We start from the raw sequence: 26,896 nt of genomic DNA, 5'->3' as shown, positions 1-26,896 counted from the left end.
ATTTACCTGAGGGCCACTTATAAAGTTCACAGAGTTGGTAATCATGATATTGTCATGTTGAGACTGTATGCTGTGCCCACTGATATTGATGGAAACAGATTCCTCCAAAGTTATAGATCATCGTTACAGTATAAGAGATCTCTGTCATGGCATTCTGAACGGTATTTGAGAATAATGAAGAACCTGATCACTGTGCTGGATTATTCGCAAGACAGCTGGGATGGATTTTTAACTTCTTCACCAAAGATGATATTCTCTGCATTGCAAAGCTTCAAGGAATTTGATTTCAATGCCATTGGTACAGGATACTATACTGATGACTCTCTTAGTTTCCACCTTTCTAGGCTGGTGGAAAGGCAAAGTTATTCCTTCCCGGAAAGAGCCAACTGTGATCCCCAGACTAGACTGTCTGATGTCTACAACTCTTTATTCTTTCAAGTAGATCGCACTGATGATCTGTTCATCAAAGCACAAAACATTGATTCTCTGAAGAACAAGCTCTATAACTATCAAATCGAGTCCGTGGCAAAGATGTATATCAACGAGTCCGATAGGCGGTATAGTGATATGCCACATATACTGAGGTTGAAAGGCCATATCTCAACCTTTGATACTTACTCTCTCACTTTCTCAAGAACCTCTGAGGTCTACAGGTCTCCAAGAGGTGGAATACTTGCAGAAAATATGGGATTGGGCAAAACACTCATATGCTTAGCCCTCATAGCTTTGACGAGAGCTGAAACATCCGTTCCACCAGATAGTCATCTAGTCAAAGCATCAAGAGACTACCATGTTTTGTCGTTAGCAGAACAATGTGTGAGATACATCAATAGGAAGTCAATTCCTTGGAGAGAATATGCAAACACCTTATCTGAATCGTGTCTTAAAAGGTTGAGAGAAAGCCCTGGTTATTTCTATATCAGAAAGCAGGACAACCTGACAAAGAAGTTCTCTACAAGAAAAAGACCAATGATCCAAGAAATGAAGTATTGGCTATCACCCACTACTCTTATTGTCTGTCCTGATAATTTGTTCCCTCAATGGGTTGGTGAGATAAACAAACATGTTAAAAAAGGAACAATATCTGTCCTTGAAAATCCATCAATCGAGTCTCATTTGCCTCCTGCCAGACAGCTTATTCAGTACGACATCATCTTGTTCACCACATCCTCATTTGCATCAGAATCTCAAAATCCAGACTCACCTCTGAGGAAGGTATGTTGGAAAAGACTGATAATTGATGAAGGACACAGCATGAATCAACGGTCCACTAGAGTAGTTGAGTTCTCTTGCGACCTTTTAGTTGAAAGACGGTGGGCAGTTACCGGAACTCCAACTGCTGGTATGACAACACTTTACATGAATGAAAATAGTGAAGTGAATGCTGAAAGCTATGTGGTCAAGCGAACCTTTGATGCTAAAGATGATCTCAAAAGATTTGGATACATGGTTGGAAACTTCTTTCGAATTGAGCCCTGGAAATCGAACCGTCAACTCTGGCGTAAATCGATTATTGATCCCTTCATTAAAGATAGTTGTGGTGCAACTCTTGCTCTCCGCTCGCTCATTGATAACCTTGTTGTCCGCCATTCCCCAGAACAGATTGAAAATGATGTGACCCTTCCACCACTATTCCATGAACCTGTATTTTTGACTCCTTCAACGCATAACAAGCTCTCCATCAATCTGTTCACTGCAGTTTTGGCAATAAATGCCGTGAGTTCTGAAAGGGAAGATCAAGATTACATGTTCCACCCTTCCAGTAAGAATGATCTCAGACGTTTGGTGACGAACCTTCAAAGGGCAACGTTCTACTGGACTGGCTTCTCCGTTGATGACTTAGAAACAATGGTGAAAATCTCCTATAGTTGTCTTGAGAAGAAGAACTCAGAAGGAAGAACATATTATAATGAAAACGACATTAGACTGTTACAAATGTCCATTAAAACATGCCAGCAAGCGTTATCTGACACAATTTGGAGAACAGCTTCGACAATACACGAAATGGGATATTATATTGGGGGTCTAAATGATTTGTTTGCAGAATATTTCAGTATTGGACATTATGATCACGATGTTGTGGCTCTTGGAGCACCACAGATCTATGCGATGCAAAGGTTTTACTTCAAACACCGATTCATGAATTATGAAGGGAATTTTGGTGACAAAGTCATAGCGTTTGGTGAGGAATTCTGGAATAGTTACTGGAGAAATGTTGTTAGGAAGAACACACAACGTGTGAAAAAGAATGATGGCCAACCTATTGATACAAACGCTGTTGATAGAGAGATTGTTCTACAGGTGAAAGCATCTTCAAAGACGTCTCCGTCTTCCAAAAAGATTTACGATGACGTTGAAATTCTAAAGGGTAGCACTGGACGAATTAGCCAGGATAAAGAAGCCATAACTGATCCTACATCAAGCTTCCAATCTACAAAGAATGCGTGTCTTCTCGGTTCATCTTCTGCAAAGCTCTCATATCTGGTCTCCCGTTTACTTGAGCATCAATGTACAGGTATCAAGAGCATTGTGTTTTTCGAATTTGAAGATAGTGCGTACTATCTTTCAGAGGCTTTGGATATCTTAGGCATTGATTACACCCTTTATGCAACTTCAGTGCCCAAGAAGGATAGACCTTCAAAGATTGATTTCTTTACCCAGGCTACCACAGCTCATGTTCTACTTATGGACTTAAAGCTAGCATCACATGGTCTCACAATTACATGTGCTACTAGAGCCTATTTTATAAATCCAGTTTGGAGTCGCTCTGTTGAAGCACAGGCGATCAAAAGAGCTCACAGAATAGGGCAGACACAACCTGTTCATGTTGAAACGTTAATCTTGAAAGGGTCTTTGGAGGAGGAAATGTTTAAGCTGCGATCTCGACATGAGGACTCTACACAAGTGGTTGCCGATGATGATGTTATCCGAAGGTTCATATCTAGGTTTGATTTCTTGAACTTGAGTAAAGATATCGCTCCATATTGCAAGTTTAGTTCAAAGTCTGTGGTTATGAATGAGGATTACGACCCTAACGAAACTATTTCGGATCATCTTTTAAGTCCCACGGCACGTTTGAACAATGGGATAGTTGAATGGAATGTCCCTGTGTTTAACAGAGAAGCCCAGACGAAGGTATCCTTGGGGGTTAAACACCAAACTCCATTGCATAGTACTGAGGCTACGGCATCTGGCAATGCTAAAGTGGTTAGAAGGTTACAATTCGATGATAATCACGGTGAAAAAGTCGAACATCTAAGGAATATCAAGAGAGTTCGGTTTGAGTAGTCTATTCATGCACTTGTATACCTAAGGATCACTTTACCGTCAACAGATGTAGAAGCAAGTTTCCCCATGTGTTCATCAATGTCAATAACTGTTCCTGAATGGCCCGCTGTCTTTCTCAGGAGTCTCTTTGAAGTGACATCCCAAGACGTTACGGTATTATCTGACGATCCAGAGTATATCACATTTTCTCTTATTATAGCTCGAATGGGTAAGTTCTCACCACCCGAAGGCGCACCGTCGTAGATCTGAGGTCTAATATGAGTCCCTTCAACGACACTTGGGTCGTATATCCTCAGAGTATCGTCATTTGATCTAGAGATCAGATTTGAATCATCGACTGCGATCGATGTGATTGTATCAGTGTGCATTGTCTCGATTTCAAACAGTGGTTTTGTAGATGACTTGATGTCCCACGCTCTGATCACCGGCTCAATTCCAGAGGCGTATACAATTCCACGATGGAATGCCACTGTGATCAGGGGGTAATCGGTTTGAAACGATGAAACTGGATCCTTGCTCTGTGTATCCCATATCTGAACAAACCCATCATCTCCAACAGACGCAACCAGATTTGAGTCCTGGTCGATTTCGTTCACCACCATCGAGTGCTTGTTCAGCTTCCTTATCTTCTTACCAGTCTCTGCATCCCATATGGCCACTGTTGAGTCAGCAGACGAAGACGCCAATAGGCCACTGTTGAGCCATCTCAAAGACGTTATCGCGCTCTTATGACCGGTGATCTCACCGTAATTCGGTGCTCCCCGTTGATTGACATGAGGCAGTGACCACAGCAGTATCTTCTTGTCCATGCCTCCCGTGGCAAGAACACGCCCCTCTCTGTCGAACTTCGCAGCCATCACAGTTCCATCATGGCCCTCGAGTGTGAATACATCATCTCGGGACTAAGAGCACTCTCTGTTAGTAAACGCGGACACATCTGCGGTAGAACTCAAGCTAAACAACATACTTTCGCCACTACGGTTTCATCCTGTCTCCGTCTCTTCACCAGTGACATCTTCAAGTACACAGCACGCAGCTCTCAAGGGTGAGCCTACAACTGTGTTCCGCCAGCTCATTGGAAACCACCAACAGGTGGAAAAGCTGCTTATACTTCTGGTGTCTGGATGTCAATCCCACATCCACCTAAAGTTACCCGGCCTTCACCATAGACACCCTCAATCACGTGATTTTCCTTTCTCCCAATCTTGGGTGTCCAGCGTGGCCATAACGAACCTCACCGCTGGCCAAAAAAAAAAACCCTCCCCTCCCCCGCGAATCGCAACAAAGAGAATTTGCGGGCGTGAAAACCGCCCACTGCGCTCCAAAGAGAAAAAAACATCACCCAAATTTGGCCGGGATGGAAAATTAGGGGATCCGGCCCTTTCTGTTGAACTTTTTTCCCTCTTTCCTTCCCCTTCCCCTTCTCTCCTGCTCCGTATACAACCCCAATTGCAACGCCAATTAACACAATGAACACTATTGCTTTACGTCGTGCTGCTGTCACTGGCCGTGCAGCCACCAGATCCATGAGATTCTACACCGCCGGTGCCACCGGAGCCACCCGTCAAGACGGTTCCACCGACGCCTTCAACGTGAGTTGTCCACAGCGGCACAGCTGTGTGGTGCTTGAGAACGGAATACTAACCATTGCTGTAGAAACGTGAGAAAGCCCAGGAGGACCTGTACATCAGACAGCACGAGAAGGAACAATTGGAGGCTTTGAAGGAGTCCTTGAAGAAGCAGAAGGAGAGCTTGGACGAGTTGGAGAAGAAGATCGATGACCTCACCAAGTAAAGAGCGTGTGTCCTTTAGAAGGGGTTGTCGCAGTGGCGGATGCTCTTTGGAATGGCAAAGAGGGATGCCATTGGACAACGGACGCTTATCTTTTATAAGGGAAGACTAAAAAAACAAGGATGAATTCTTCACTCTCACAATTTCATGACCTCATGTTCTCACTTGATCAACATCAACATTCTGATATTCCGATACTTTTATATACATATACGTGCTAGGAATCATATGTCAATACTGTTTCTAACATTTAAACGAGGGTACTTGTAGCAGCACGCTCTCCACCTTGCGTTGAGCCGGACCCCGGAGTGAAGTCAGGGTTTACAGTTGTACAGTTTCACGGTGTTAAGTAGCTGTCATTAGAGTAATTAGGATATCACCTTGGTAGTATGGTTGGGGAGTCATCGAAATGGACAAGGCCAATGACTCTGGAATCGTTCAATTCCGTGAATAACAAAATAAACAATGGGGCCAAATCAATGAGATGCACATCTCTCGAGTTTACGTTTCTGCTGATGACGAGACCGAAGCCGGTTTAGTCAGCCCGTTGTGCTCGATGATCTCGTCTGTGGCCTTGGTATGCTGTTCAACGTCAAACACCCTCTGTCTACGTCTCTTTGCAAGGATCTTGGAGGCCTTGATGTTGAAGCCGCCAGTCAAAACCTGTTGAGTCTCCTCCAACTCCAGACCAGATAGCTCTGGATAGCAGAAGAAGACAAAGAGCCAGGACACGACACAGAGAGCAGCAAACAGTGCAAAGGTACCAGTTGGTGTGATGTTCTGCAACATGGTTAAGAATGTAGAGGAAATCACAAGAGAACCAGCCCAGTTGGTTGCGGTCGATAGCGAAGTACCGGCACCTCTAACATCCTGTGGGAACAGCTCAGACTGTTGCCATGGAACGTTACCGATACCAATAGCATACGTGGCAACAAAGAGGATCATTCCAATGATCACAACAATGCCCCAGCCTGTGATTGAGCCGTCACCTTCAATCAATGCGTCGTTGCCACTAAATTCGATATGGATGAAATGGAATGCAATGGCACAGATCACAAGAGATACAATCATACCAGGGATGGCCAACAACAGCATGTTACGTCTTCCAACTCTGTCGATGATGAAGAAGGCCAGGATGGTAAAGAAAAAGTTCGTAGCAGCGATGACAACGGATACCGCGGTGGAGTTGTTGAACCCAACAGCTTCAAATATCGTTGAAGAGAAGTACATCAGCGAGTTGAAACCTGTGAACTGTTGGATACCTTGCAGCCCGCACGCGATGATAACCGCTCTGAAATTCGAAGGCACAGTGTGTAGTCTCTTCATTGCGTTGAACATACGAACCATTGGGTTCTTGCCCGGGATGGCATTGTTCAAGCGTGACAACTCATCAACTTTATCATGGATCAGATCCTCTGTGGCGCCAAGGTGTGTCTTCGCAAGCACTTTACAGGCCTTGTCCAGTTTACCCTTCATGATGTAGTAACGAGGAGTATCCGGGAGAAAGACGAAAAGGACAAACTGCAACACGGCTGGGATCAACGCCAGGCCGACGAGAATCCTCCAACCGTTATGGACATGTGTTAGCCCAGCACCACAGGCATAAGCCACTAACTGACCAGCGGTGATACACAGGACGTTGATCACGGTCAGACGGCCTCTGAACCTCGACGGAGAAATTTCTCCGATGAACATTGGAGCACACAATGATCCGATACCGATGGCCCATCCCATGATGAATCTGCCCACGGTCATTTCCCAGAATGAGCCAGCGGCGCACTGGATAGCCGCTCCTACGACAAAGAGAACGTTGGACACCATGATCATTGGCTTTCTGCCAAAATAATCCGCAAGCATACCTGCAAAGACTGCAAAGATCAAAGCACCTAGGGAAGTTGCAGCGGTGATGAATTCTCTATCACCGTAAGTGAGCTGTCTGCCGTCCAGGTCCGTGCCGATGGCCACGAGTGCCGACGATATATAACCGGTATCATAACCAAACATGAACCCTGTGATGGACGACACGATGGTTAAGAAAATGATCAGCGGCGAGGGCTTTTGGTTGTCAAATGTCATCATGACGGACGTGTTATCCTCATCGTCGATGGGCTTTATGGCGATGTCTCTGACGCCGTGTGTCGGCTCCAGCTCCTTGGATGTCCCGTGTGCGTCGGAGAACTCCTCCAGAGTGATGGTCTCAAACCCAGCGGATACTTTGTTGACATTGTTGATGTCGTCCTCTGAACTCGACATGTCCTCTTATCTTTTGTTTATGCGTATTGGGGGAGACGTGATAATAAGCAAATGGTGTTCACTGTGTAAGTTATTCCGGCTAAGTTCCTAAATAATAAGTCCGCTTCAACAAGGTTAAACTTGGTCCTGTAAAGGTTCCTTGCTAAGTTTAAAAAAGCTGTGATAGTTATTCCGTGTGGCCATTGGTCCCACTGCTCCTTTTTTAAGCCTGTTTTCACGCTCTACGTGCTTGAACCGACTACGCGACGAGTTTTTGATTTGCTAAAATTTTTCCGAGCCCTGATCACATGCCAGAATAAACAAGACGTTGGTGGGGGTGTTTCCGTGAGGTTGGCTGTGCTTCTCCCTTCCACCGGTTCTAGAGTCAAGACAGGACAAACGTTCATCCATGTCCGCTTGTAGAAGTTGGCTAGTCGTGATTTGGTGCGACAACGTTATAGAAGGACGCGTGCGTAGTTACTGTTTATCAGTGATCTGTCATGGCTGCGAATTGTAAATATTAAGGCTCGCCTAACCTTTCAAAATGTATGGGGAAAGGGCCTTTTTCCACTTCGGGAGTGGGTAAGCGAACACGATGCGTTAAAAGGGGTTCACCGGGTATCAATAACTCAATGCAATTGGCTGCCAATCTCTTTCCATGGTGTGTGCGTTCTTGGCCTGGATTGCCGTCCACCGGGGGTGACACCGGAGTGCTCAGTGTATCCCTCTTTAAGGGCTTTTTATTCGATAGCTACCCACCGTCTGAAGACTATATCTCTTGTCGTGATCGCAGTTTAATTATACAAGCGTATGCATGCTTGTGTACTATAACATGAGATGATCCACCTGGGCCGTGGCCCTGCATTCCCGGAATGGTGATCCCGTCTGGTGTAGCACCACCATGCGAGGTGGTTCACGTGTAAAGATTCCTCTTTCCTGTGCCAATGGTCAAACAAATGGGTTTATGTGTAGCTTACTTGTTCAGGCTCTCTGTAAATTTGACACCATAGTCACACGACGTCATTGAGCGTGTACTACACCGGTTATAGCGGTTACGAAAAAAATCAACAAAAGTCCGGCATGCTGTAGTGGCTAACATCGGTCGCTCTCACCGACCAGCCCGGGGTTCGATTCCCCGTACCGGAATTAATTTTTTTCTCTTCGATCAGAATATGTCACGTGATCACTATGGACAATTACTCCATAACTATATCCATTGAATAGGATACAGAGCTATGACTACGCGATTAGAAACAGGCTATATGCTCGTTCAGTAGCAATCACTTCATATGTGCTTTGAAATAAGATCTATATACATGTCTACCCCCGTCATTATGTGCCATTCAAAGCCGTTTTCATCTCTTCCTTCTGTCTCAGCAGCTTTTCAGTCTTTAGCACTTTGTTGATGTACTCTTTCTGCTTCTTACGATCAGCACATCTCTTCAACTCTGCATCAAAGTTAGGCTTGTGCTTCTCTATTACTTTCAGAATATCTCTTCTCTGTGTCCTAGTCAGCCTCAGCCTCGTTAGGGACTTCAGGTACCCTTCAAGCTCCTGTGCAGTGACGGTGTCTATGTCATTCAAGAACTGCGTACTCAAGTCGTACAACTCTTCGGCCTTGGCTCCGATACAGTACCGTCCTTGGTCATTCAGATGCGACAATGACTCTGTATATATCGCGTTCAATACTAGCCATCTAGTTGCACCATTGGGTCTGACCCGTGGTGCTAGCGTCTTCAATGACTTGTATATTTCCACAGCCTTACTGCCTGCGTGCGCTTTGTCCATGTTGGTGTGACAGATGATGCATCTGTTCCATAGTCCCAAGTCGTTCACTTTACCACTCGATTTGAACTGTTCAAAGATATCCAACGCACATGCGTAATCTCCCAGTTGCATGTAGGTCTTCATCAACAAATCCGTGAGTCTTTGGGACGGGTGGTACTTCCTTTCCAGTGGTTTTATTGCCATCAACTCCAAAGCGTCCTTCGGTACTTGGAACCTACTCTTCTCCTTCATGATCTTTGGTTGTGTTGTATCAATGTAGAAATAGCTCGACGCAGCAGTGAAACCTCTTGTCACCAGATCCATTCTATGCATGTTGAGATAGGCATTGACATATGCTTCATAGAGCATCGGATCTCGTTGCTTAGCGGGCAATTGCAACACTTTCCCCCATATATACTCCAAATTCATGTGCTGAGTAACGTCGTCCATGCCTATTAAACCTTCTATTAAGATCGTGTAGAGCTGTGAAGTAGGATGGATTTGCTTCAAACAAGGGGTTTCAGACCACTTGTTGAACAGTTCAAGTGCTGTTGATTTATCATCGCAGTTCAACATGGCCTGGAACGCACTGTGTACGTGCGAGTAGTTCAACTGATCTTTGTAGCCCAACAGAATCTTTTCAATCTTCTCAACCTGCAGTGGTGTCAACCTCTGCGAGTTTGCACATCCGTCGAAGATGGTGGTTAGCGTGGCACCATTCGGTAGAATCCCATACTTCTTTCTCCTATTGTAGAGATCAATGGCCTCTGTAATGCGACCTTTCGAGATGTACCACGCATGTATTCTATTCATGGCAACGGTACCCTTGTCCTTCGCCAAATGACACGTCTTGATCGCCTTCTCGATCTGGTCCCTGTCTAAGAACCTCTTCACAGTCTTGTCCACGATGACAGAGTCCTTCAGCTGGTTTTCAGTGATGCCCAAGATGGTGTACAGCAAGCTTGGCCTATCTTTCACCATCGGTATGAATCTTGTATCTTCATTCGAAGTGGGACCGATGGAGTGCTGTGGTATCTTCTCTCCTGTTAGCTTTGAGAGTATATGAGCGGCATACTGCTTGGTATACGCAGTCCTTGGCCGTCTGAACCTGTTCTGTGAAGGCCTGCCAGTGTCCTTGGCTCGTGATGTGTCTTGAGCTCTGTTATGTGACGACAAGGGCCTCGTCTTTCCCTCGTAGGTAGCTCTGGACCGCTGTGTCAGCTCCTTGGAGACAGCAGCGGTTGAAGAGAGCTGTCTTGTGAGCCGTTTGATCATCGTGGCGATGTTTTGCTTAAGCTGTCCGGAGATCTCAGTGTGTTGTTGTGGTGGGCGATGAGGTTGAGAGTTTCCGTGAAAATTACTTCACCGGGGCAACAGCAATATCAACAGCAACATCAACATCAACAGCAATATCAACAGCAACATCAACATCAACAGCAATATCAACACCAACATCAACACCAACATCAACATCAACATCAACATCAACACCACAGACCCCTGAGAACGCCATGCTCGAACAAATCCCCCTTATATTCACCGCAGGCGCACCACAGCCGGTGCAACTACCCCTGGGGTACCAGCCGGCACCACAGCTTCAACAGACACAGGTAACAAAGGACAACCTGGACGCTTGGATCCAGGAGTGCTCCCAGGTTGAGTCCAGAGTGAAGTCATACAGAACAGAGGACAAGGCCAAATACGAGGAGTGGAAACAACAGACTAAGAGGCTGGCGCCGGGCTACTCCATACAACTACAGCCTACGAAGAAGCTCACGCAGAATAGCAACAGCACGGCGGCAACAACTACAGCGGCAGCAACAACTACAACCACACACAACCTCAAAGACCTTGATATATAACGATATACACCTAACCGAGCATGCTTCTCTTTCTACCTCTCATCCTAACATCCTCGTACCGCTTCATCACCTGCTTGAACTTGCCTTGGTCCTTGCCGTAGCCCTTCTTATACCCTTCCATCAGCCATGAGTTGTAGTTGTCGCTATGTACAGGGTGTGTACTGAGGATGGCTCTCTCCAGCACGTACAGGTCCACCGCCTTGTCCTCAACGAGGTCACTTGTGAAGCCTAGGCCAAAGTCTATGAGACATGGGGCCCACTGGCTACCATGCTTCTGTAGCATCACGTTCGAAGTGGTCAGATCACCATGGACTATGCCCATCTGGTGCAATCTGGCGATCATGTCCCCGACCGCCCTCAGCAGAGACTCGTAGTCTGCCTTCGAGTCCTCGAGCCAGAGGTAGTTCTTCAGCGAGCTCACCCCGTTCTCAATCTGCTGGCCTATGTATTCGAGCCAGAGGATCCCGTTACGGGCATCAACAGCGATGATTGAAGGCACGCTTATCCCATCAGCACCGTACAACCTCTGCAGCAGACGGGCCTCCGCAAGAGTTCGACGCTTCGTCAGCTGGGCATCCAGCTGTGGATGGCGGTACTTCTTTGGTGGACGGAACTTGACGATGTACTGCTGACCCTCATCGCTGGTCTCCATGTACGGATGCGTCGTCGTGGTGAAGATCAACGACTCGGCACCTTGCGAGATCAGAGACACCGGTATGTTGGTCAAGTGCGACTTTGCGAGCTCCACGAGATGATCAGACATGTCGTTTCTTGCCTTTGCCGGTCAGTATCGCTGTCTTTTAAGAACGAATTGTGTCTAAGTCATGTGAACCGTTTAGAAAGTTTTCTCCGATGGGCAGTTGCTCCGGGGGACGGAAAAACTCAGTGCATCACCATCTACAGCTAAATGGCAACAGAATACGCATCCAATCAGTATTATATAAACGTTATGTAAGAGAGGAGGCGTCGCAGTGTGGTTGTGGATCATTTGACTTGTTTACCACCGTAAGTTGCTCTCCACAGCTGGACTTGGTCGTCTTCAATTCTGGAGAACAAGTACTGTGCCTTGTCGATGCAGTGACCTTCGAGCAGCAGGAGCTTGAAATCGTCCTGGATGGATAGCAATGGAGCTCTCAGCATCTCGTTGATTTGCTTCGTGGTCTCAGGCATGAATGGGTACACCAGGGAGCCAACGTAGTAGACGATGTTCAAGGCGACGCCGACAACAGCGTCGCTCAGTTCAGGGGTATCGTTGAACAACGAGTTGTTCAGCTTGTTCTCCTGTAAGAACTGGTTACCACGGGCAGAGAAAGCCATGGCGAGCTCCAAACCCTTACGTTCATGGACCGTCTCCATAGCATCGACGTACTTGGCCAACAGGCCGTTCAAATCCTGGGTCAAAGAGTCGTAGTTGGCGATGAGCTTAGCGTCGTACTTTGGCACAACACCGTTATACTTTGCATTGACAAACTTCACAATTCTGTTGATGAAGTTACCCAGGTTGGCCAACAACTCGTTGTTGTTACGAGCTTGGAAGTCGTCCCAGGAGAACTGAGAATCACCACTCTCTGGACGAAGACATGCCAAGTAGTATCTCCACACACTTGGTGCGATTCCAGAGTCCTGAGCGTTGTTACCAAAGACACCGATACCACGACTCTTGGAGAACTTACCACCTTCATACTGCAAGTACTCTGTGGTGTTCAAGTGGTGCAACATGGTCCAGTTATCACCGGTACCGAGTTGAGAAGATGGGAAGATCACAGTGTGGAATGGAACGTTATCCTTACCCATGAATTGATAAAGCTGGACATTCTCTGGAGACTTCCACCACGACTCCCAGCTCTTTGTGTAGTTGGCAGTGATGGAGACGTAACCGATACAAGCATCAAACCAAACATACAACACCTTATCCTTGTACTTCTCCAATGGCACAGGAGTACCCCATTTCAAGTCACGAGTGATACAACGTGGGTTCAGACCTTCAGCCAACCACGTATCAGTGATGGTCTTAGAATTACGGGACCAGTCTCCCTTCGAAGAGGCCTCCTTGTACCAGTCAATGAGTCTTGGCTCCAGCTTATCCAGAGAGAGGAAGATGTGTTCTGAGGTCTTTTGCTCCGGAGTAGCGTTATCCAACTTACATCTTGGGTTGATGAGTTCGAATGGGTTCAGCAAGCTACCACACTTATCACACTGGTCACCTCTAGCATCATCGTAGGAACACTTTGGACATGTTCCCTCCACGTAACGATCAGCAAGGAATCCGTTGTGCACTGGACAGTATAGCTGCTCCATAGACTGTTCCTCGAGGTATCCGTTCTTATTCAGCTTGAGGAAGATGTCCTGGGCAATATCAGTTTGCTGTTGAGTAGTGGTTCTGCCAAAGTAGTCGAATCCAATCTGGAACCATTTGTAGATGTCAGCATGGATCTTGTGGTACTTGTTACACAGCTCCCTTGGTGTCACGCCCTCTTCCAGTGCCTTCGTCTCAGTAGCAGTACCATACTCGTCAGTACCACACACGAAGAGAGTGTTGTAGTTTCTGGCCTTAGCGTAACGGGCAAAGATGTCTGCAGACAAGACACTACCTACGATGTTACCCAGGTGAGGCACGTTGTTGACGTATGGCAAGGCAGACGTGATGAGGATGTTTCTCTTTGAAGGGTCTGGCAAGATTTCGCCTGTTGGTGTCTCAACCTCGAACCCTCCAGCAACGTTGACGCTGTTGTCGTTGACCGGCTTAGGTCTCTCCAAAGACGTGATGGCCTTGGCCTCTGTGATGGCAAGCGAGATATGGTCCAGGGATGCGAATTCTGGGAACTGTGTTGGATCAAGAGCATAGGCAGTGGCGAATAGGATGATCGCTGACGGAGTGATGTGAGTCATGGCGAACGAAAGCGAGAGCTTCGAGCCCTGGTTCTTCGACAACAGGGGGAACAGGGTCGACTCTTCATACTCGATCTCCTGCGACTGGGCAAACTCCCTGGCAAGGTACTTCACGATGGCATTCGGCTCGATCAGCTGGAACCCCTTCTCCGTGTCCTCGAGGCCGAACTTGCCCTCCTCCTGTTCGATCTTGACGGAGTACACTTTCGAGGCAATCGCCAGCTTCAAGTTGTTTGAGAGGGCAACGAGGCCCTTGGACTTGTCTGAGTAGAGAGTAATGGCCATGGCTATAGCGTGCTAAGGGTATCTCTTGTGTACTGAGGCCTCCCTTCTAGAATCAATGACTCCGAGAGAGAGCAGGGGGAGTGTGTGGGCAAGGAGCCGTCTGAAAATTTTGTCCGCCTGGAGCTCATCACGAGAAGCCCAGGCGGAAAACCAAAGAGGCTCGCTAAGCCGTAGGCTCACGGTCAACGACAACAGCAACGACAACAGCAACGACAACGACAACGACAACGGCACAGGAAACCGCGATGAAGGGCAAGGCAACGAAAACCATCGCTGAGCTGCTGGAGCACAGAACCAAGCACTATGACGAGCTCGTTGAGTTGCGGGACCTTACTCCGTTAGACCAATGGCGTAGTGTGGAGCTGCCAGCGCTACTCTTCAAGGAGCGGACTTCCAAGCCATATATCACCAAGAAGGAACTGCAGAGGCTCCTGGACTGGAAGTTGAAGAAGGGCAAGTACAGGGCGACGCTGCCTAAGCTCATTGCACAGAATGACGATAAACTCGTCGTGCAATGCTCGACAAGCGCCTTCAAAGAGGTGTTAAGCCTGGACGAGACCGAAGATCAGGACAAGTACAACGCCGGTATACGGAGTGCGCTCAAGACAATATGCCAATTGAAGGGCGTAGGACCCGCCACTGGCTCTCTAGTGCTATCTCTGCTGTCGAAGTTCACGCATAGAGCGCCGCCATTCTTTAGCGATGAGTGTGCCGTGGAGGTGCTGGAAGACCTGGGCCAGTACAAGGGCAAGCTCTCCTACACGCTACCCGAGTATATGAGGTTTCTACAGTGGTTTCAGCAGAAGGACCCGGAGTTTGAGTACGACAGGACTCAGCTGGAACAGGCCCTCTGGTGTGTACACTTAGACAGGGATCAATGATCAGCCCGGCTTCAGAGCTTGTGCAAGACTGCAACAGCTCCTGGGACGTGTTCTGGGATCACTGTCTCCTCTGTGTAATTGTAACCGTGGGGCAATGTACACTATGTTGTTCTGCAATGGCCTGGTTACCAAACCACCGGAGTGTGTTTATTCGGTTTGTAGTGTAAACTATACAGTTAGATTCAGTGTATGGGAGAATACGACTATGTGATGCGCAATACGTGCAACATATGTTGCATGGAGGCCTCCATTGGAGAGGTTTCTTGGTTAGGTTACGAGTCAACAATACAAAACTGCGTGAGCGCACACGCTTGGCCAGCTTTGACTCTGCACCTGGTTCGGAGTCTGATTCCTATTATTCTGCCTAGGAGGTCTGCCCAGGAGGTCTGCCCAGGAGTTCTGCCCAGGAGTTCTGCCCAGGAGTTCTGCCCAGGAGTTCTGCCCAGGAGTTCTGCCCAGGAGTTCTGCCTGGTGATTGATAACATAATGCACTGTTCCAGTAGTTAGAAGCGACAAGTGCCCAGCTAATGGCTTGTGGCAAAGCATGGCCAATGACAAGAACGGCTTCCTCCCACACTGTCCCCCACACTTTTTGTCGTCTTTGCTGAAACGGCAAGGTCCAAATGAGATTGCTGGAGATATGGCTGAACAATCTTGAGCTTCGACCCTTGGACCCAAACTTGGGGTAGGCGTCGTGAAACATACCGGTTATTTCACGGTGTTCCACAATTTGGTCTCAAGGCTCTAAGATCAAATTGATTGTTACTGGATATTTGGTGATCTTCATGGCTGAATGTCTTGTTCTTCATTAGAACTATAGAATCATCAATGTTCGGCAAGCATCGCGGTGTCACGGATGTTTCGTAAACTTCAGTACCAGTGGAGAGGCTCAAAACCGTTTCAAGGCGAGGTTGTCCGACCCCGGGAGGTTGAAATTGCGACTCAGCGATGATTCAACTGAAGGAGGGTCGCAATCTTTTTACCCACGGGTAAGCACCTGGAAATTGGCTCTGACTGGCCAGTTCGCTGCCAGTGTACAGACGAACTACTTCATACGACCCGTGACGGGGTAGATTCAATTTTCTACCTAACGCATTACAAATGGAACAAGGGACTAGAATAGGAAGACCAACCGGGACAAATATCGGCACATTGCAGCCTCTGATACTTCTCAACTGCTGCACTGTAGTAAAAACATGATAAATGACACGATTCGTATCAGAGTCAGCAGCGTTTATTATTGTAGGAAAAATGTGTAAACCAGTGATCTGATAACACTCAGTTGTCCACATCCTCGTCTGACACCACCCACAGTGTTGAAGCATCCTCTGTCGTCGTGAACTCTTTGACCGCTTTTCCTGTAACACCCTCCAATGCTGCTCGTACATGCTGGAACGTCTCCAATAGGCTATCAAATCCAGGCAACCTAACTTTGGGGTGCGTCTACACATGATGGTGCCGTAGCCATTTGTTGGGATCTGTGAGTCAGTGTGGCCGCTTGTACGGTGTGTTGTTTCACACAGCCTATTGCTGGCAGCCCAGAGCCTGTCCAATGCGTCTCACTACCTTATCAACTCAAGCAGTCCCCAGTCTCTTGGAAAAGGACATTAACATCTAGATAAATGAAGAAGAAACCAATCCTTCCCGTATTCGCAAAAGTACTGTCGTTCTATTTCATAGTGTGATCAATTGGAGATGTACAGGTAGGCATAATCATGTAGGCTCCTTGAAAGTTTTTCCAGTTTTTCCTGTTTGAGTTGGGGGCTATTTGGTATTCTGGCAGCAAATTTCACGGCAGGACGCAACTTGGACATAAATACTGGCAGTTCGGATTATTTCCACGTTTCACTGGGCGAGGTTTATCCGGTTGCTGCATAATTACCTCTGCCCTAGACAAAAACAAGTTTCTTTTTTGTGCCCTTGCGCGTTAGGTGGGGGATCATTAATCATTTCAACGATGGATCTGATCTCTTCCAACAAAAGGGCTATGTAGTGTGATTTAACTGAATGTGTTTTCCAGAGCACAAGTTATAGATGCTTGCTCTATCTTACTTTCCCGGGTGGAATCACATTGCCGGCTGATCCGTCAAACATTGTGAGCCCCTGCGAAGAGGTACAACCCAAGTCCAGATCCTCCATATGCACCACGTATTGAAATAGTCCCATTTGGTCTGCTGCGTTCCTACAGCCCAATGTCAAAACATGTTATTTTTCTAAAGTTGGGACTCGATACGCCTCGGAAAGCTGCAAATTGCTTCAGCTGTTCACGAAGGACACACAGTCACCCACTTGCACGATGCACTTACAAGTCGATCTGGTCTTTGGATGAGTAGTCATATTTGTATCAGCCAAAGTGCATTCCCTGTATAGGCTGTCTACGTTACGCAGCACACGCTTACGTTGTGTTTTTCAAGGACGACATGTCCCCAAAGACTTCTTACCGCTACCCGTAACAGCGCGTGTGTGATCTCTGCGACCAAGTCCTTTTCCACCTGCTTTTAAAAATTTCCTGCTCTTTTCTTTTCGTTTTGTCTTTCTTACACTCTCGCAATAACTATCTACCAGTGGCGATCCACTATCCCTTTCCCCCAGACACATCATAATTTCCAACAAAAGTAAAACACAACCCCATGGATTTAGTCCAGTCGCACCCGATTTCCACCGAAGATAATACCTAATCGGATTTGCGCGTTTAATTTTTTTGGCTTTACCCTGACGCGCGCAGCGTAAACGCTGTAGGACATGCACACAAGTCATATAAACGGCGCACCAGTCCGGGGTAAATTTGAACAAAAAAAAATGGGCACCATTACGGAGCCTATCGAAGACAGCACAATTTTTTAACTGACTGCTGTGTGCGTGGGTAAAGTTCTGGGCCTACTTTTTGTCTCTTTTTTCTTTGTCCATTAATTTGTCAGTGGTAACTGTCTGGACATATCTTCCCCCCACCTTCGGTATATCTCTGTCATTATCTCTCTGCCCATTTTAAACTTTTACGTTTTTTGTGTGTGTGATTTGTCCCACAACCGCTTAAAAAACAGGACATAGAGGCTCTGTTGTATAAAAGATTCGGTACGTTCCTCAGTTTGTCCCCCTTTTTGTCCCAACTCGTATCCAAATCATTGCACGACTCGATACAGCGGGAGAGCTCCGGTATTCAAAGCAGTCAGAAGGATGTCCACGCTGAGTGCATCGTCCAACCTCACACAACGTCCACTCACCATGGAGGCATCTCTAAACCCAGCAGCACCAAGTGCTCCACAACCTACAACAACCAGCGCGACAACCAGTGCAGGCCCCGAGACCTCCTCAGCCGACCATTCACCGGCATCACTGGGTGCTTCAACATTGGACAACGCTCCGAGTAACGGCAAGGGTACCACCATCAACAACAACAATAACAACAGCAACAACTCGGCTGCGGTTGATACTACAGACTCAAAGATAACAAAGACCATGGTCCCTCAGCGGAAAAGGGTAAGAACTGGCTGTCTAAACTGTCGTAGAAAGCACAAGAAGTGTGACGAACAGAAACCAAAGTGCAAGTCGTGTTGTGCCAAAGGAGAGATCTGTGAATGGCCTTTGCCAAAGTTGAAGAAGAGTGGAAGCAGAAGATCAAGCTCGGCTTCATCAGCTTCGAGTGCTGTTCAGGGTATTAGCGCCGCTGCTAACACCACCACCACCGCCACTGCTACCACTGCTACCACGATGCCCGTCATAATGCCAACACCGTATACACCATCGTACAGCTTGAACGTACACTTACAGCGGCCAAATGGAATGGATCTATCAACATACTCGCTACAGCCTGAGGTTCATAGCGAAGAAGGACTGAAACAATCACAGTCCCCAAGAAACTATCAAATGTCCATGGCCCATTTGCCTATCAAGCTCGCTCAACAACACCATCAACAACAGCAGCAGATCCCCCACGTCTCACTGCCATTACAGGCAAGCGTCCATCCGGCTCCTTCTCCGTATAAGAACCCCAATATCGGCGAGCTGGTGGACTCTCTTGTGGCGTTGCTAAATGGCAATAGTAACTTTACACTACAAAACATGGATTACCAAGTTAGTGAGATGGATGAATTTGCCCTGTTGACTGAATACGTTGATAACATTGCTCCATCGTTATCTCTTCAGCAGAACAACTCCACGTTTATATCGTCCATCCCACAGCTCTCGAAGATCTCAAAGATGTTGAAGTTTGCGATGTACACCTTGGCATCGCATAAGATTCTGCCACAACTTTCCACAAGATTGTTCCAACTCACTCTATCGAATTGGAAAAGGGACGCTAATCAGCTGGTCCAAGATGCAACGCTACTGTTCCTCTCGATATTTGCATTCCACAACGATGCACACCATCCATTGTTTACTTACTTCAATTCTGTCAACCAGGACTTGAAGCAGCACTTTATCATTCTCAGACTCTCGGTGAGACAGAACATCATACTGATGGACGATGTAGATTCGATACTGTCACTCTTGTCATTCCACCAGAACGACTTCCAGTCGACTTTTACAAAAGCACAGGACCTGCTGAACGCATCGTCATCTACAAACATCGTCTCATCCATAAAGCACTCTCCATTTGCCAAAGTGTTGGTTCCCACTACGCCAGCTGTCTACGAACAGATAATACTCCACATGGGCATGGTCTCGTTACTGCTTAACAAGCCAATGGATCTAAGGCTCAGATCTCACCCGATCTCCCACTTTGCTAAAGTTTGCTGTGGCATCATCGAAACCAATACGAAAAGGCTGCCATGGTTCAAGAACTGGACCATCTTCACTATGGGGAAGCTGTTAACTCATGAGCTGGAGCATGACTCGCTGTTAAAGATGATGAAGGACGACGTCTGCTGGAAACAGAAACTGCAAGACTACTGGGAAGGAAGAGGGGATGTCTAAATCCATGTATTTTATTCTGGCTCAACTATTTAATATATTCAATCTAACAATTACCATATTGGCTCCCATCAGCATTTGAAGAAGAGCTCGTCAATGTAAGCAACAACAAACAGCTCAATCTACGAGGGATGCTTTCATGGCTACAAAGGAATAATTAAACAGGGAGAGATCTCTATTTACAAGAAAGCAACAACAAGCACAACGAGGGAAATCATCGAAGCAAACAGCTTAGGCAGAGGTCTGTTCTTGGATGATTTCATAATCTCCATTTTCCAACTCCTTGATAACTCCTTGAGACTTCAAAGAATCAAACAAGTCCTGTGGAACCCAGCCACCAGTGACGGCGAATGGAACAGTACCTAGCACCTTGTAGTAGTTTTCCAACTGCTTGGTGTGCTGTTCGAAAGTTTCAGCGTTGAGCTCCACTGGGAACTCCTGTACTGGCACGAACTTGTGCTCGTAGAACTGAGGCCACTGGATCGACAACTCGTAAATCTTTCTGTCAAGGAGAGGAGTCTCGAGAGAGGTTCTTCTCTCTTGCGCCTCGATCAATGGACCACGCAATCTCTTGAGCACTGGAGATCCCTCTGATCCCAACTTGGAGAAAGTGTTACCCAGGCCCAGGTCCCACAGAACCTCGTTTCTGGTACGTGCGACTGCAAAGTCGTAGTAGTACTTGTCAGCTTCATCAAGTGCGTTGTACTTCTCTTCATCTATTTCAAACTCGTAAATCTTTGGGCCGTCTTCGTATGCGACGAATCTTGGAGTGGACTGGAACATGATTGGCTTGATCGTAGCAGCTTCAAAATCGAGGAAAGTGAACTCCTCGCCATTGACAAGAACGTTCAAAGGATCGATGTCAGTGTGTGCCAATCTTGGAGCAAACAATGCTCCGACGTTCTTGACACTTGGTGTCTTGGTGTCGATCAACACGGGAGCCAGGGTTTGCAAGTGAGTAAACGTTTCAATTTGGTTCTTCAAGTCTGTCTCTGACTCCTTGACCCCAGCAGCATCGGCCTGGATGAGAGAGAGCTTGGTTCTGGCATTCTCAAGCTCAATATCAGCAACAGCCTTGACGATGTCCAGTGGCTTGTCAGCGTCCCAAGGACCAACCAAGCTCTCGAACTGGCTCTTTCTGAGCAAACGCTTTCCTCTCCAGAACACTCTCTCGGTGCTTGCACCGATGAACCAACGTCCTTGCAACTTTTCATCAGTCTCGCCGTCATATGGTTCCGTCACCATGGCTTTGTCCTTCGCGTCGACTGAGAAGTACAAGGAACCAAACTTGTTGAACTCAACCTCCGCCAATTTGGACTGGAACTCCGACAACGGGTTGATCACCAGCCCGACAATCTCCTTGTTCTTTGGCTCGGAGTGTGGCGTCATTGGAGCCCACTTCTTCATAAGCGTTTCGCCTTCAATGAACTCCATAATGATGAATGGTGAGCCAACAGGGTTCGCCTGGTCAGCACCGTAGGCGTACACCTTTGGCACCTTGATACCCAGCTTCAAGTCGACAAAGTCCATGGTGGCAACCTCGCTCTGAACACGCTTGGTGATGGCGTACTCGGAGTCCAGTGGGTATGGGACTCTCAGCACAAAGCTGTTGCCCGTGTTCGTCTCCACTTTGTAGATTCTATGGTGCTTACCCTCATGAATAGACACCAGCTGCTTGATCACCAGCTCCTCGTTCGGGTTCAGCGTCCCAGTGGCCTTCACAGACACGTTGTGTGGCAGAGAGATGAAGTTTCTGTCGTGTGTCTTTGGTGGAACAACGACACCGTCGGCGTGTGTCTTTGCATCCTCAACAAGCTCCTTGAGCACAGACTGCAACCCAACCAACGAGAACTTGGTGAATCTCTTCTTCTTCTCACCAGCGTCGTCCTTCAACCACGTGCCCCAGGTGTACTTGAAGATGGCGTCCCTGTTCGGATCAGACTCGTCGTTGATGTTGGTGAACACTTCCTTAGGAGCCTCGCTGGAGATGTAGCGGGCACCAGCAGCTCCGCCTAGACACACCACGGCGGACCGTCTCGAAACAGCCTTAGCACAGTGTCTCAGCACCGGTGTATACACTCTCGTCAGCGACAGCATTGTACAATCGCAGCGTTGATCTTCTTCACGGCTCCTCTTACTCGTCAGCAACGTCCATGAGGACTAATGCCCGTGTAATTTTTCGCTGTGGACGCACCGGCCCCCGGCCGGTGCGTTCTCGGCCTACAACGAAAAACCTCTCCAGCGCCGGAAACGGGCAGAGAGCGCATCGCCAACTACAAAAGGAGCCAAATCTCGAGAGTTAAACCAGTAACTAAAACTATGGAATTATGATTGGTGTTCGTGTGTGGGCGTGTTCGTGTGTGGGCGTGTGCCGCCTGTTCGTTCACAGCGACCGCGTGTCGCCGCTGATGGAGCCCTGGTGCTCGCCCGGGCCGTGGCGCTGGCTTCGTCCCTGCTGTAGGAACTTCTCGTAATCAGTGCTGGGCTCGCTGTCGAACTCCAGCGTATCCTCGCCAAACACGCCGCCATCGTCGTGTCCCTCCATGGACACCGGGGTGCCGGATCTGCTGTATTGCGGGATCATGCTGATGCTGACGCTCTTCAGGCTCTCCACGGACACCTTGTCGTCCTGTGAGAGCAGCGAGTCGTCGTCCGCGGCGTCTCCGGCGCTGGTGAGGTAGTGGGCGTACATCTTCTCCATGAGGTTCAGGGAGTAGCCTGGGATGCCGCGCCTCTTGACCCTCTTGCCCTCGATGCCGTCTTTCGTTGCGGTCACTGACACCCCCGACGTCATGGACGAGCGTGACAACGGCCGCGAGATGGCGTAGTTGGTGATGTTGTTGTTGTTGTTGCTGGTGCCGCCGATCCCTAAATATGTCTGATCTAGTCGTGTCTCGCTTATCGTCGGTGACACCCTGCTCGTGGACTTGGACAGCGAGGAGCCGGTGCTTTCACCGGCGCCCACGCTGTGTAGGTCCTCCTGGCGAGGTGAGCTGTGTACTTCTGCCATTCTCCGCTGTATCGTTGCTGTTGCTGTTGATGTTGCTGTTGATGTTCAGGAGCGGAACGCTATTAAATTCTGGTTACCCTGCTGGAATTACGCGGGCCACCACACGAGTTTGTGCCCCCGCCGGCCCAGGCCCGCCACCCTCTGCCCGCAGGCTCTGGGCAGGGCCACGCACAGGGCCCAGCACACCCAAACACCCAAACACCCAAACACCCAAACACCCAAACACCCAAACACCCAAACACCCAGCACAGGGCCCATGGGCCATGTGTAGGCAGAGGTGTGGCCCTTGGTGCTGTGGTTCAGTGCTGTGCTTTGGTGCTGTGGTTCTTAGGCTGTGGTTCTTAGGCTGTGGTTCTTAGGCTGTGGTACTTAGGCTGTGGTACTTAGGCTGTGCTTTCAGTGCTGTGCTTCAGTGCTGTGCTTCAGTGCTGTGCTTCAGTGCTGTGCTTCAGTGCTGTGCTTCGGTGATTGCTCCTGAGCCGTTGGCTGCCCAAGCACAGCAGGAACCTCACCAGGATTCAAGTCACTCGCGTCACACTGCAACATTGCATGCTTGATATCTTTCTACAGGGAGGCCCAGAGAGGGAATCCGGTGCCTGGAAGGGTCCTCTGTATACAAAGCAGAAGCACGGTATACGTGTCGAATAATAAGAGTAAGCTATCTAGTTCTATTGCGAGAGATACGGGTAAGCCGTACTGGGCCAGCCAGTCTTGTTCCTTAGAACTTGTCCAACTCGATGGTACTCATCTTTCTATCGGTGAAGGCAGGCTTCTTGGTGCAAATCCAGGTTGATGCGTACATGTTGACACGATCAATCATCTGGCCAGAGTATCTTGTGGCTGCAGCCTCGCACTTGAATCCACGCTGCTCGAAGTTGTTGATATACCATGGCTTCTTGGAGGCTGTTCTCAGCATAACACGGCCTCCCTCGCACAGGGCCCCGTGGAGGGCATCGATCTCATCGTTGACATCATCGCCTTCTGGGTCGAACCAGTCCATGTGGTCCATGATAACAGCCACGGATATGGTCTTTTTGGACAATCTACGCAGCACGTTGTTCAAATAGTCTGTGTGGAGTCTGATTCCTTCCAATGGCGAGTTCTGCTTTCTGGACAAGACTTTGAAACCTTGCTTGCTCAGGTAATCTGGACAGTTGGTTGGTCTGTATCTACCCGTCAATGTCAAGTAGTAGAAATAGTTGTCAGAGGAGATCAGTGAGTTACCAATGATTGGGTCCAAGGTGTCGATGACATACTGCAAGATATCGCCCATCATGGCTGCCTGGTTGGATGGAACACCCAACGCTTTCCATAAGAAGACCTTATTACCAACAAGCAACTTACCCACCAAGGTGCTAAGCAGGACTGGACGGATGGACTCCTTCCAGATCTCCCTCTGCTCGTTCAGTGTCTTGGCCTTACAAAGCTCTGAAACCTTCTTGGACAATCCCGAAATGGCAAAGACAAATCTAGCCAATCTTAAAGCCCATCTAGTGGAGCCGGTATCGTAAAGACCCTTCCCTGATGGATCAAAGGCCTTTGGACCTTTGGCTAACCAGTATTGCAAGGCATTTGAAGACATGTGTGGAGCCAGCTTGGTGATCAAAATCTCCTCAAAGTTTTCAATCTTTCCTTCACCAAACAACTTCCACATGTCATCATGTCCCAACGTTGTTAAAGCTGCAAGTTTCAGCTCAACCAAGTGGCCCTGACATGGGTTTAAGTCAACACCATGGATTCTCTTTGGTGGATCTGGTAAAGTGGCATAGGACAGGATGTTATCACCGGCAGATGTGATGGCCAAAACCGTATCTCTTGAAGTCAAGTTGAGCAAGGCTGCATCTTCTCTTGGATCTTCCCAGGTGAAGGCGTAAATGTACTGATTCTTGAAACACTCATAGTCATCAGAGAGTTCATCGTAGTAGACTCTCCAAGCCTGTCTTTGGTAGAACAAAGAAGGGTATGGAAGACCCTTTTTGGCATTATCAAGAGCAGCTTCAAGAGCCTTTGAGACTGGAGTGTCCTCGTTGCCTGCTGGTTGGTTCTTCTTTGGGTCAACAGGTGCCAAATAGGGAGATTCGGTTGCCAAGCAGTTGAATCTATAAACCAACTGGTAATCTTCTTGCTTGTTAACACCCAACCAGATATAGTAAGGAATCTTACCCAGAGTACGGTTGTAACAATTGACGGACTTGACAGTTCCAAACTTGTACTCCAGGTACTCTCTTCTTGAAGGATCCAAGAACACCTTGTCACACTCGAACCAGATTCTCCAGAAAGTTCTGAAAATCCAAGGAACGTGACGGTTCACCATACCTCCAAGCGTGTTGGTTCTTCCAATGGAATTCGACTCAGACTGAACACCAAAGTCAACGGAGCAGATGATCCCTGAGTCAGGGTTGAGTAACTTCTCAGCATGGTCAACAGCAGAATGGTACAGCGGGATCATAGACAAGGAGTAAGAGAATGTGATCAGGTCTGCATGCTCTTCTGGGATTTCAAAGGTACAAGCATCGCCACAGATGATGTGAACGTTGGTCCAACCTTGCTTAGCAACTCTTTCCCTAGCAACTTCACACAAGGAAGTCGACAGGTCAACAAGGTAGACGGCGGTGAAGTTCTCACTCAGCTTGGCGACTCTCTTGTCCATCTTCTCGATGTTGAGCCCGGTACCGCCACCAATATCGATCCACACCAGCTTTTTGCCTCGAGACGAGTTTGCCTTAGCGTGCGAGAATGCCAGCTTCAAGGCTTCGTCGCGTCCCTGCAGCAGGATCTCACGGGTCGTGTCGTAGAACTTGGCCTGGGTCTTGTAGAACGTCTCCAGGTTGTTCTGGTGATCCTCGTGCACCTTTGAGGAAGTGAACGGCTTGAAGAAGCACGCCCAGATGAACACCAAGAAGGACTTGGACTTTTCATTGGAGAACAGCACGGCGAACGTGGACAGGAACCCGACAGCGAGCGCAATCGACTTGATGTGAGCAGTCTCACCGAGTGTGTCCTTGACGTCGGCAGCGTGCTGGAGGAAGCCGCCGACAAAGTCGTTGGCAAGAGCGGTTGACATTGATTGCAGAGTACTACTATTTGCGCCTGGCAGTTGTTGAAACTGTTCGAGAGTACAGCCAGATAGACCAAAACTGCGAAGAAGCACTAGCTGAGAAAGGACAAGGGAAATCGGATGGGTTTATATAGCTATTTACAGCCCAGCTATGCCTTCACCTCCCAGCATGGCAAGTGTCTTCGCAGTGTGTGCAATAACACACAACAACGTATGCGCGCTCAAAGCTTAGGAAAACACGCTCTCCACGTGTGATGTGCGACGACTCCGAGACGTTTTTCCCCTGTTTTGGTCTCACGTTACAAATGGTAAAATTGCATGTGAATATCACTGGCCCGCGTGCTGTGTCGATCTGTGAGAATCTCCAGCCAAAACAGCCCTTACGGTGCGCTGAATTGTGCTGGAAGGGCGTCTTCAAGCTGAGTCGAATTGGGAGGATGTGAGCTGAGCGAAAACGTGTCAAGCGATGCACGTTTTGTGCCAAAGAAGGAAAAACAAGTACGTTAGGCTTTCAAAGGCAGCGCGAAAAAAAAACACCGACGCCTCAGCGGCAGGACAAATACGCAGGAATTCACAATTCATTGCGGAACGGGGGTGGACGAGCTTTTCGCACCACTCAGCGTGGAGGTGATTGGCCAGGTTGGCTGTTGGGTGTTTGTTGAGTGCTGTGGAGTGTGGTGTGTGGTGTGTGGTGCCTTGCTGGGCGAGCGCAGAGGTGTTGGTGTTGGGGTTTTCAGCACGTAGATAGGGTATTCAGTTCACATGCAGGCCTGAACACACTTTGGGTGAAGAGGTGCCAGTTTGGCACGTTGGTATGATGTCCGAGGCGACGATGGCGAGGAAAGCAAGCACAGAGGCATGGTGTGGTAGTGTTGGTGTAGTACATAGCGGTGTGTCTAGGATGGGGTGGAGGTGTAGATGG

At 48.1% G+C, this 26,896-nt stretch overlaps 12 protein-coding genes and 1 non-coding gene across 13 annotated transcripts; 5 read left to right on the top strand and 8 right to left on the bottom strand.

Moving 5' to 3' along the window:
* Window positions 1-477: 477 nt before the first annotated feature.
* On the top strand, window positions 478-3,000 carry CYBJADRAFT_115531 (DEAD/DEAH box helicase; the record flags this gene model as incomplete). The annotated part of the gene is made up of 1 exon (XM_020212190.1): window positions 478-3,000. A coding segment is annotated over one exon (2,523 nt), but the record flags the coding sequence as incomplete, so codon positions are not given.
* A 293-nt stretch (window positions 3,001-3,293) lies between these two features.
* CYBJADRAFT_171991 (WD40 repeat domain-containing protein) lies at window positions 3,294-4,303 on the bottom strand (the record flags this gene model as incomplete). The annotated part of the gene is made up of 2 exons (XM_020216284.1): window positions 3,294-4,190; window positions 4,256-4,303. The coding sequence occupies 2 exons, from the start codon at window positions 4,301-4,303 to the stop codon at window positions 3,294-3,296; spliced, it is 945 nt and encodes a 314-aa protein (XP_020072021.1).
* A 484-nt stretch (window positions 4,304-4,787) lies between these two features.
* Window positions 4,788-5,258, top strand: CYBJADRAFT_166752 (uncharacterized protein). Its single transcript, XM_020214612.1, has 2 exons — window positions 4,788-4,880; window positions 4,945-5,258. The coding sequence occupies exons 1-2, from the start codon at window positions 4,815-4,817 to the stop codon at window positions 5,080-5,082; spliced, it is 204 nt and encodes a 67-aa protein (XP_020072020.1). The 5' UTR covers window positions 4,788-4,814; the 3' UTR covers window positions 5,083-5,258.
* Window positions 5,259-5,399: 141 nt separating this feature from the next.
* CYBJADRAFT_193614 (sugar porter family MFS transporter) lies at window positions 5,400-7,466 on the bottom strand. Its single transcript, XM_020217487.1, has 3 exons — window positions 7,283-7,466; window positions 5,680-7,204; window positions 5,400-5,652 (listed from the first exon to the last, which is right to left on the bottom strand). Exons 1-3 carry the CDS (start codon window positions 7,330-7,332, stop codon window positions 5,581-5,583), a joined length of 1,647 nt encoding a protein of 548 aa, XP_020072019.1. The 5' UTR covers window positions 7,333-7,466; the 3' UTR covers window positions 5,400-5,580.
* Window positions 7,467-8,385: 919 nt separating this feature from the next.
* On the top strand, window positions 8,386-8,457 carry CYBJADRAFT_t54. The gene has a single exon. It is a non-coding gene; the product is annotated as a tRNA-Glu (tRNA).
* A 117-nt stretch (window positions 8,458-8,574) lies between these two features.
* On the bottom strand, window positions 8,575-10,588 carry MRX1 (Mrx1p). Its single transcript, XM_020214611.1, has 2 exons — window positions 10,556-10,588; window positions 8,575-10,471 (listed from the first exon to the last, which is right to left on the bottom strand). The coding sequence occupies exon 2, from the start codon at window positions 10,351-10,353 to the stop codon at window positions 8,644-8,646; it is 1,710 nt and encodes a 569-aa protein (XP_020072018.1). The 5' UTR covers window positions 10,354-10,471; window positions 10,556-10,588; the 3' UTR covers window positions 8,575-8,643.
* Window positions 10,589-10,950: 362 nt separating this feature from the next.
* BUD32 (serine/threonine protein kinase BUD32) lies at window positions 10,951-11,703 on the bottom strand (the record flags this gene model as incomplete). Its single annotated transcript, XM_020216283.1, has 1 exon — window positions 10,951-11,703. One exon carries the CDS (start codon window positions 11,701-11,703, stop codon window positions 10,951-10,953), a length of 753 nt encoding a protein of 250 aa, XP_020072017.1.
* A 221-nt stretch (window positions 11,704-11,924) lies between these two features.
* On the bottom strand, window positions 11,925-14,114 carry MES1 (methionine--tRNA ligase MES1; the record flags this gene model as incomplete). Its single annotated transcript, XM_020212559.1, has 1 exon — window positions 11,925-14,114. One exon carries the CDS (start codon window positions 14,112-14,114, stop codon window positions 11,925-11,927), a length of 2,190 nt encoding a protein of 729 aa, XP_020072016.1.
* A 245-nt stretch (window positions 14,115-14,359) lies between these two features.
* On the top strand, window positions 14,360-14,995 carry CYBJADRAFT_171985 (uncharacterized protein; the record flags this gene model as incomplete). Its single annotated transcript, XM_020216282.1, has 1 exon — window positions 14,360-14,995. One exon carries the CDS (start codon window positions 14,360-14,362, stop codon window positions 14,993-14,995), a length of 636 nt encoding a protein of 211 aa, XP_020072015.1.
* A 2,859-nt stretch (window positions 14,996-17,854) lies between these two features.
* On the top strand, window positions 17,855-20,073 carry CYBJADRAFT_166748 (Zn(II)2Cys6 transcription factor domain-containing protein). The gene has a single exon (XM_020214610.1). The coding sequence runs from the start codon at window positions 18,170-18,172 to the stop codon at window positions 19,907-19,909; it is 1,740 nt and encodes a 579-aa protein (XP_020072014.1). The 5' UTR covers window positions 17,855-18,169; the 3' UTR covers window positions 19,910-20,073.
* Window positions 20,035-22,093, bottom strand: AIM9 (Aim9p). The gene has a single exon (XM_020217851.1). It carries the CDS (start codon window positions 22,001-22,003, stop codon window positions 20,138-20,140), a length of 1,866 nt encoding a protein of 621 aa, XP_020072013.1. The 5' UTR covers window positions 22,004-22,093; the 3' UTR covers window positions 20,035-20,137.
* A 196-nt stretch (window positions 22,094-22,289) lies between these two features.
* CYBJADRAFT_171982 (uncharacterized protein) lies at window positions 22,290-22,916 on the bottom strand (the record flags this gene model as incomplete). Its single annotated transcript, XM_020216281.1, has 1 exon — window positions 22,290-22,916. The coding sequence occupies one exon, from the start codon at window positions 22,914-22,916 to the stop codon at window positions 22,290-22,292; it is 627 nt and encodes a 208-aa protein (XP_020072012.1).
* Window positions 22,917-23,634: 718 nt separating this feature from the next.
* CYBJADRAFT_176952 (class I SAM-dependent methyltransferase) lies at window positions 23,635-25,980 on the bottom strand (the record flags this gene model as incomplete). Its single annotated transcript, XM_020216829.1, has 2 exons — window positions 23,635-25,827; window positions 25,849-25,980. 2 exons carry the CDS (start codon window positions 25,978-25,980, stop codon window positions 23,635-23,637), a joined length of 2,325 nt encoding a protein of 774 aa, XP_020072011.1.
* Window positions 25,981-26,896: the final 916 nt, after the last annotated feature.

This window comes from Cyberlindnera jadinii, assembly GCF_001661405.1.
Source record: "Cyberlindnera jadinii NRRL Y-1542 unplaced genomic scaffold CYBJAscaffold_3, whole genome shotgun sequence".
NCBI classification, from domain to species: domain Eukaryota; kingdom Fungi; phylum Ascomycota; class Saccharomycetes; order Phaffomycetales; family Wickerhamomycetaceae; genus Williopsis; species Williopsis jadinii.
This window is presented reverse-complemented; position numbering and strand designations above follow the sequence as displayed.